General features: G+C 40.5%; 1 protein-coding gene across 1 annotated transcript; it reads right to left on the bottom strand.

Annotated features, from left to right (window-relative positions):
- Positions 1 to 861: 861 nt before the first annotated feature.
- On the bottom strand, positions 862 to 2,562 carry LOC149235872 (uncharacterized). The gene is made up of 2 exons (XM_089368696.1): positions 1,264 to 2,562; positions 862 to 1,149 (listed from the first exon to the last, which is right to left on the bottom strand). The coding sequence occupies exons 1-2, from the start codon at positions 2,560 to 2,562 to the stop codon at positions 862 to 864; spliced, it is 1,587 nt and encodes a 528-aa protein (XP_089224822.1).
- Positions 2,563 to 9,472: the final 6,910 nt, after the last annotated feature.

Below are 9,472 nucleotides of genomic sequence, written 5' to 3'. Positions count from 1 at the left end.
TCCCCATTTCTTTGGCATTGCAATCTTTTTCCAGCTAATCCAAGCAAAAATTCTTTTGTCTTGATTCCCGTTCCAAAGATATCGATTGCACAGTTGCTGCAAACGAGATAGGATATTCCTGGGAATCCATGCAAGTGCCATCCAGAAAACTGGGGTGGCCTCCAGGACAGATTTGATAAGGACAAGCCTGCCCACCCTGGATAAATATCTATGACTCCAGATGGACAATCTTTTCTCCAGTTTTGTAACAAGCCAGACCCAATCTGCAATCTTCTGACAGGTAGGTTTTAACCAAAATCCCAGATATTTGAGACCTCTATCCAAAGGGTGGATACAGTAAGGAAAAAGCTGATGTGCAAAATGGGATTCATGGATGGAGGTTCGAGCAAAAGTGATGGTAGATTTTGATTGATTAGCTAACATCCCGGTGGTAGACGAGAAAAGGAGGAGAATCTTGGAGAAAGTATAGGAATCCCGAATGCTACCATCCAGCAAGATAAGCACGTCATCCACAAAAAGGAGATGAGTAAGAAAGCAATCATCAGAAATCTTGAGGCCACAGAGGTCTCCATCCCTCTTAGCCGATGCAATTAAACGACTGAGTCCCTCCATGACAATCAGGAAGAGGAGAGGAGATAGGGGGCAGCCTTGTCTTAGCCCCCTTTCAGAATGGAAGAAATGAGAAGCCGAGCCATTTATGAGGACACTGAAAGTGGGGGTAGTAATGCAGGCCATAATCCAAGTGATGAAATTATGAGGAAATCCCAAATGGGTGAGAAGCATCTTAATGTAAAGCCAGCTGACCCGATCAAAAGCTTTTGACAGGTCAATCTTGAGAATGATGCCCTTTTGGTGTCTGGTCTAGATAGAATGGATGGCTTCCTGAGCCGATCCAATGGCTTCATGAATCTGTCTGTGTTCAAGGAAGGAAAATTGCTGTGGTGCAATATGCCGGGAGAGAATAGGCCTGAGTCTGTTAGCAATGATCTTAGATATAATCTTGTATAGGCAGTTGCACAAGGATATAGGCCTATAATCATCGAAAGAGGATGGAGAATCAGACTTAGGAATGAGAGCAATGAAAGTCGAGTTGATGGCATTGTATATAGATCCTGTAGTTCTACTCTCCTCCACAACTTTCAACAGATCCTGCCCCAAGATCTCATAGAAAGCAAGATAGAATTCAATGGTCCAGCCATCCGGGCCTGGACTCTTGTCCTTCTTGAACCATTTTAACGTGCTTTCAAGTTCCCCAGAAGTAACCGGTGCAAATAGCTCTTCTGCTTCTTCCTCATTGACAAATCTTGGGAAATGGCCAGCCACATTGATAATATCAACAAGATTTGCTCCAGGAGGGCTCTTATAAAGGTTCTGGAAGTGAGAAGAGCCAAGGTGGGAGAGCTTGTTGAAAGAGTCAGCAAAGCCTCCCTCAGGTAGAGGAAGATTCCAAATGGTATTAGAAACCTTTCTCCCCTTTGCATAGTTTTGAAAAAACCTAGTGTTGTCATCACCAGCTTTCAGCCATATGGCTCTACTCCTTAATCTCAGGGATTCCTCTTGCTCCTTTAGTATGTGTGCCTTCTGGTTTTCCAACTCAATCAAATGAGACTTATCTTCCGCAGAAATGAATCCCAGACTTCTTTCATCAAGCAAAGAGCTCAGCTCAGATTCGATTTGGGCCAGTTGTGAGTTCTCCCTTATAAGCTTCTCCCTAGCCCAATTAATAGAAAGGTGTTTAAGCTTGGATAGATTATTACAAAATCCTTTTGCCAAAGATTCAGCTCTATTAATCGGGTTGGCAGCCCAGAAATCTAAAACCAAACCAATGTAGGCAGGGTCCTGTAACCAAACATGGTTGAATTTAAAGGGGGCTTTAGGTTTATGGTGAGGTCCAAGGATCTCCAGATAGATAGGGGAATGATCCGATATGCCCCCTGAGCCCACCCATTGTTTGTAGTGGTGCAGATGCTGTAAGAGCGGGCTCTTCATTAAAAATATGTCTAGTCTACGAGCCAGAGCAGCTTCACCCACCCTTCTATTTCTCCAAGTGGGAAGAGGTTTGTGCATGGGAACATCTACAAAATTGGTCTGTTCCAAAAGATTTGTCATGTACCCTAAGATAGCATCCACCTGTGCTGAAGACCCCCAAGATTCACTGAAACCCAAGGAAAAATTTAAATCTCCTCCGATGATAATGTGATCAGAAGCAAGGATCGAGAGAGTTAACAAATGTTGCCAGAAATGTTCCCTCTGATGACAGGGTCCATATACATTAACAATCCGAAGGTTATTTCCGAGCTCAGCCGAGAAAATATCAATGCCCATAAATCCAGAGCCCCCCCATGATGCATCAACCCTGATGGATCGAGGGTTGTATCCAATAGCAAGTCCCCCAGATCTCCCTACAGCATCCATAGCCAAGAAAGTCCAGCTCGGGGCAAGAGATTGCAGGGAGCGGGTGATGTGATCAGCCGGACCAAGGGTTTCTTGTAGCAGTATAATATCAATCGATTCTACCTCAAAAAGTCTCTGCAGGGCTAGTTTCTTGGAGGCACTAGCCATGCCCCTGCAGTTAAAAGACAGACACTTCATGGGGGAACTCCTCTCGGGGTATTCACAGCTCTAAGGACCCCGTCAAGAGTGGATTGACGACCAGAGGCTACCTCTGCCCCAGCTCGCTTTATGGCTTTGGAGAGATCAGACTTCCTCCCCCAGGATGACAATGGAACCGAGCCTGGAAGGGTGAGGCCTAGTCCAGTCTGTCGAACCAGGGTACCATTGGCTAGGGTTCTGGAGCGGAGGAAATAATGATGTGAAGGTGAGACCCCGGAGGATGATGGCGAGATGGAGGAAGTAGAAGGTGATAGCAGAGAGGGGGCAGTAGTGGCGATAAGAGGAGGGGTCGACATAGTGCAGTGAGCCATGGAGGTATAAACAGAAGATGCAACAACAGATGTGCTATAATCTAAAGATGAGGTAGAAGGGATCAGAGTAATACCCGAAACTTTCGCGGCTTCAGCAGCAGCTCGAGCCCTGGTCAGCGGCGGCGAGATTGGTCTGTGCACAGCCTCCACTGACTTGAGAATAGGAGAATTTGCCGAAGGGGTAGGACCTAAAGCAGGAGGGCGTGAAACGGTCGGTGAATTAACCCTAGATGGAGCAGGTGTTGTCTTTGGGGTATCCTCTAATTTCCTGTTAAGCGGGCAATCTTTGAAGATATGCCCCACCTTGTGGCATCGTCAGCAGCGAAACGGAACCCCCTCATAGTCCAAGATCTGGACCCTGATGTACTTTCCCCACTGAAGTGTTATCTTCTCCTCCAGACCCTCGCGGGTGTCCAAGTGGACCAGAATACGGGCGAGGGTTCGATTTTTCGATTCCACAAAAGTACGGTCGTGATCCAAATATGTGCCCAGAGCATTTCCAATCCTGATAAAGACTTCCTCGCACCAGTACTGTAATGGAAGCCCTGGCAAGCGAACCCAAAGAGGTCCTGCCCCGATTTGTTCTCACTCAGGGTCAAATAACGGACTCCACCGCTTGAGAAGGACCGGAGCCATCTCGATATGCCAGTACCTGGCAAGGACCAAATCAGTGTAGTTTTCCTTTGCAAAGTGTAAAGAGAACCACCCCCTGGGCAGGATATGAACCTCAGGCAGTTCCTTCAGCAAACCACCCCATATCTCCTTAACCCATTGGGTCAGTCTGTTGGCTGAGTACGCTCTACCACGCACATGCCCAACAAGCACCATACTAGCCATAAAAGCAGCCTCCCCTATAGCAGAGGTCTCGCCGAATCTGATGGTGATATCCTTTGTAGTAGCCTTCACGCACTTGGTCTTCCTCTTTCTCGTGCGAGGAGCGGAAGGGTGGTCCACCAAAGGATTTGGGACGCCTTCCGGGGGAGAAAGTTTTGTAGATTTAACTTTCACCGCAGGGGTCTCAAAGCAACCTGATGGCAGATGAGCCAAGGAAGGAGGGTTTGCAGCTTCAGAAGCCGGGATGTCCACAGGGGGCACAGTGAAAAATGTCGAAATGGACGGATGAGGGTCAAATGAGGGCGATGGGGGAGTGTTCACGGTTAATATGTGCAGGGTACCCGGAGAAAGTGGAGGGACATCCAAAGCAGATGATTCAATTGAGAGCGACCTGGAGAGAGGAGGCACAGAGCAATGCCCAGGGAATGAGACCATTGGCGACGATAAGGGCAGTGCCGGTTCAGGAGAAGGAAGTGAGGCAGATACCGGCGAGGAGAAACAAGGGTTTCCAAAGATGACACGGTCCGGAAAGGGCTCCTCGGAATAATCGACCTCTTCAACCTCCATAGTGTCCCCCATGATCCCAGCCAGAAATCGACAGCCGAAAGCGACGGGCAAGAAACGGAAACGGCGGGCAGCAACAGTCGGTGACGGTACTGGGCTCCAGCAGACTGCAGTAAATTTCAGTAAAACCCTAGGGTTTTACCCTAAACCCGCACGGACGACCGAAAACCCCATCCTTTTGAGGCGTCGCCAAGGTCATTACTTAACTTAATGGCTTCGCAATATACAATGTATCATTTTTTTTTTTAAGTTCAATTGGTAAGACATGTCTAGGGGATTGAACTTTCGATCACTTGGATACACAAGGGCTTGCCGACATGCTTTTTTCCAATTGTGCTACTACCCTCAGACAATATACAATGTATCATATTAACATCCACTTAAACCAAATTGACTTTTGGGACACATGTCTCTTTGATGATGAAGGGAGACCAATTATGTGATGTCAAACACATTCCCTCACAAACACTCACAAAGGCCCTACACTTTTTAGGGTTCGAACCTAGGTTGTCTGTTATGAAACCAACTCACAAAAAGATAGAAAAGATAGATCAACAACTTAGAAATCAGCCTCTTCGAGGGGGCAACCTCCTTTACATTACACAAATGAACAATTATTGGCTGATACAAATGACAAAACCTCCTTTCTATATATAAGAGTCTAAGGGGTCACAATATAATCAAAGTCGACATAACAATAATAATATAAGGGCACAAAAATAACAATAGTGGGCTTCTATGGGGCACAATAATAACAATATGGGGACAATAAGGGCACAACAATAACAATAAGGGCTACAATGACAATAGTAATAGGGGAATCACTAGTATTATAGGGACCTAACATTGTCTATATGGAAACACTTTATAATTTTGAATTTATCTATTGTAGATTTGTACATAGATGGATATTCCTTTCTTTGCATTTATCTTTTAGACTTCTTTCTTTCAACCAATTGATTTAGAGCTTATGGAGTCTCAAGTAGCACCAATCCCCTTGCTTCTATTGGATTGAATAACAAGATTTCTCTTTTGAAATCCATAATATCTCATTCACATGCTTCCTATTTCTCCCATAAGACTTTAGCACAGACTCCATGATCATGTTTGTGTCCCTCTTAATAACACACTCCTTGGAAGGGGCCATAAAATCTTTTATTAGGACTAAACTTGGATGTATCTTCTTTCTTTCCCTTTGATTCTTCATTCAATCATACCACCCATCAACTTGTTATTTTTCCATTTTTCTTATAATGACCTTTGTTGTTGGGAAGGTGCCTTTCAAGTATTTTGTCTTTGCACATATATACACATAAAGTATCATTATTTTAATCTAATGGACATGGTTGTTAAAATCACTAATTTTTAATTAAATATGCATTGTTATACCTTTGCTCAAGTCAACTTCAATGCAAATTCTAACACATGTGTGTATACCCTTCCTTGCTTGGTTTGTATATTGTTGCAAGTCCCCAATATATTTATGTTGGCTTTTGAAAGATCATCTCATCCCAAAATAAGTAGGGGGAGATGCAATATTCAAATCCAGAGTGGGGCTGAAGAAATGGACATTGAAGATGGATTCAATTATAGAAACTATCTTTTGAAAAAAGGTTAGTTTTGCCCCAAAAAGAAAGTCCCTCCTTCGAGACCTTGCCACAACTTCCATAGTTGTAAAATTTTATAGTAATAGAACCTCTAGAGTAGAGGTTTACCATATACTTAGAACTTAGGTTGGAATTGATTTGATTCTTGAACTCTTTAGATGATGACTAGAGATCATTAAATACATAGTTTGAAGTGTTTGCTTGTAGTTATTAATGAAGTTGTTAACCATCCATAAATGAATACTTCCCTTGCACATGTACTTGATTTTGTCAATAATGAAAGAATCCTACTATGTTTTTGGTATATTCGACAAGACTACATCTTTAAGATAAAGAAGATTCAATTCTTAATGCTTTGCAATCCTGTAAGAGGGAGGGACATTCGAAGTCGCAGAAGAGGAGGTATTCCCTTTGTTTAGCGAAACTCCATAGAGATAAAGCAGTAAATGCAAGATTAACCCCTTGTTTATGTGATAATTAGGGAATATATATCTATTCTCTTAAAGATTAGTCTTATATATTCAAAAAGAATTTCTCATTTATTCTAAATAACCCTTAACACTGTTTATAGAATAATTTCTCACCATCACAATCACAATAGTCATTTTTTAAGGCAAAAACGACATCAAAACTTTTTGAATATGCAAGTAGATAATCTCCACAAATGAAGATGAAAACATATTTTGAGCATGTTTAAAGTGGATTAAAATATAATAATAAAAGACACAACAAAAATCTTGATACAATAATAGCTCAAATAATTATCTTTAACAAAAATCTATTAAAAATTACTATAAAATTATAAAATAAAATGAAATTAACATTAATAAATAATCAATTAATTTATATAAAATCCCAATTTAATAATGAATAATTACTTAATTGATTTATGTAGAATCTTAATTTATATCAATTTTGTGGCTCAAAAAATTGAGATAAACCATTATTATCCCACACACTTAGGTTTAGGCTCATTCCTTTGTCTTCTTAAATTCTATCCATCTACAAAGCCTAGGACTCTCATAATACTTCAAAGAAAGTACTGACACATCAGCTAGAGAAAAGTGCATTATTGTTTTGTTCTATGTCCGGATGTGGCATCATTATTTTATTTGATGTGCCCAATTATTTTTCCAAGTAAAAAAATTATTCAACTTAAATAATAAAATATATAATATTTCAAATTCTTTAAGTTCTACTTCAAAGAAAGCACTGACACATCAGCTAGAGAAGGGTGCATTATTGTTTCAGAGTTCTATGTCCGTCGCATCAATATTTTATTTGATGTGCCCAATTATTTTTCCAAGTAAAACTATGATTCAGCTTAAATAATAAAATGTATAATATTTCAAATTCTTTGAAAATCCGTTTTACTGAAACACAAATATATGGCCGTCGATGACATGATCGGACGGTACATATTCTATCCCACCTTTAAATTCAAATCCTCTTGGTAGTTTGGTGCCATTGCGCATATCCCTCTCAACGAGCTTGGTAACTCACATTTGAACAATCATGGTTTGCAATCGCATAAACATTGCCCCAGAATCGATCCACGAGCCACCAGATCTCTCTCTGCACGATTTCCAACAGTTCATCTGCGTTTCTTCGTGGTCAAAACGAGTTCAGAAAAGGTATTTTTCTGCAAGAGAGTGCTAAAATTGCAAAGCGCCATTATTTTCTTATCGTCGTCATGAATCCTCTACGCTTTGTCCTAACGAAATTATTTAGAGTTCTTGATTGGAAAAATTTGCCATATTTCGACTTTCTGGAAATATTTCATTAAATAAGCTACCGTATTATCCAAACTAAATCTGACGAAAGAGGCCGTGCTCAAAACAATGTTTTAAGCAGCAAATTTCACAAGGGTTCTTTCTGGTTCAGTTATTCTGAGCTTTCAATGGAAAATTTTGACTCTGTTTTGGCTTACAGGCAAGATTTCATAACTAACGCTCTCTATAAATGGACTAGACAAGGTTGTGCTCAAAATTTTGTTTAAAAAACGGCAGAGTTTGGGAAGAAGTTCTTTGAGTTAATGGATCAACATTCAGATGCATTTCGAGTGGTTTGATTGAATGATTTCTGTCTCAGTTCCACACATTTCAAAGTTTTTGGAGAATGGGAATTGATAATTCTGGTATTTGATGGTGTTCTATTCAAATTACACAAAAGAAGATAGAAAGCTAGGGCTTTTAGAGGCTAAGCGTACACAATGCCACAATCTTTACAGGTTTTCATGAGATTTTTAAGACTGGCAAATAGGATAGAACATTAGGGAATTCACTAAGCCAAGAAAGCTAATGCTACATTCTTTACAAATTTACTTCAGAGTTTTGAGACTAAACATTTTTTATGTTCAAGTGGTTCGTAGATATCTTCATGCGGTTTCTATTTGCATGGAACCAAGAATTTGATACCTCAACATGAAATACTATGCTCCGAAGGGTTTTCCCTTCCAGCTCATCTTTGTGCAATGGAATAGAATCGTTAATGCTCTTTAGTGTCTGGAGAAGTCAAAACTAATGGATCAGGAAGCAGGGGCTATTGGAACGGTTAGTAATTGCAGGAAACACTATCTTTCACAATATAACAACGTAGAGGAAAACTCATGGTACATTTTTGTAGTTTTGGTTAGATTGGGCCATCCAAGCACGCCGTTAGAGATTTCAGAGAGAAGCTCTTTGTTTTCTTTAGCACCGGCTGAAGGGGATAACTTTTGCCACATTCCGGGGTCATCTCTGTTCATTATAGAAGGAGGTCTTGTAACCTACTCCAAACTGCCAGTTTCTCTCTTTGAAAGTTTGTATTGAAAACCAGTGCCAGGTCGAAGGTTTACTCATATGAAGGATGTAGAATATGAGAGTCCTTTAGTGAGTCCATGAAAAAGGCTTGGCAAAGATTTGGTGCAAAATGATACCTGCAACATAGCCAACCAAGTTCTAAAATTAGAGCCAACCTCACCAATTAAAATCTACAAACAACCTGGAATCCTATATTTAGGACGAGATTGTTTGAAGCACCCCGAAAACTCAAGTATGTTATTACTATGCTACCTTTCTATAGACTGGAATTATTTCTTTTATTGTTGTAATATCCGTGATATAGTCCTGGTTCAAGCATTTGAAAGATAGACTTGATTTTTCATCTAGTTGATTATGAGACTCTGTACTCAAGGTCATAAGAAAAATAAATTCCAAAACTTTTTAGCTAGTGAAGCATAAGTTCTTGAAAGTTAAATAGTAACTATCTCTATCCAATTACCCGTAGGCATATCACTGATTTTAGCAAGCCTTAGCATTTTCTTGTCTACCTGGATAAGGAAGCAAAATACAAACGAATAACTATCACTATTATCCCTGGTTGAACAGAGGTAAAAACAATTGTTTCCCTAAATTAGTTTCATCTTTTACCCCTATAATAAGTTATTGTGTCAGGTTTCTGAACTCTTCCCTGACACACATGAAAGTCACATGCAGTTTCAACAATGGTATTGATAAATTGTAAGAAATTCTTGTACAAGAACATTCTTATAGTCCTTGCCTC

This window comes from Pinus tabuliformis, chromosome 8 (assembly GCF_031772625.1).
Source record: "Pinus tabuliformis cultivar Carrire ecotype Pingquan chromosome 8, CPIR1, whole genome shotgun sequence".
Taxonomy (NCBI): domain Eukaryota; kingdom Viridiplantae; phylum Streptophyta; class Pinopsida; order Pinales; family Pinaceae; genus Pinus; species Pinus tabuliformis.
This window is presented reverse-complemented; position numbering and strand designations above follow the sequence as displayed.

Coding starts and splice junctions, on each gene's coding strand:
- LOC149235872 (XM_089368696.1), bottom strand. CDS start 2,562: ATGGCTAGTGCCTCCAAGAAACTAGCCCTGCAGAGACTTTTTGAGGTA. Junction 1,150..1,263: donor CAGAAGAGCTATTTGCACCG/GTTACTTCTGGG, acceptor ATCTTGGGGCAG/GATCTGTTGAAAGTTGTGGA.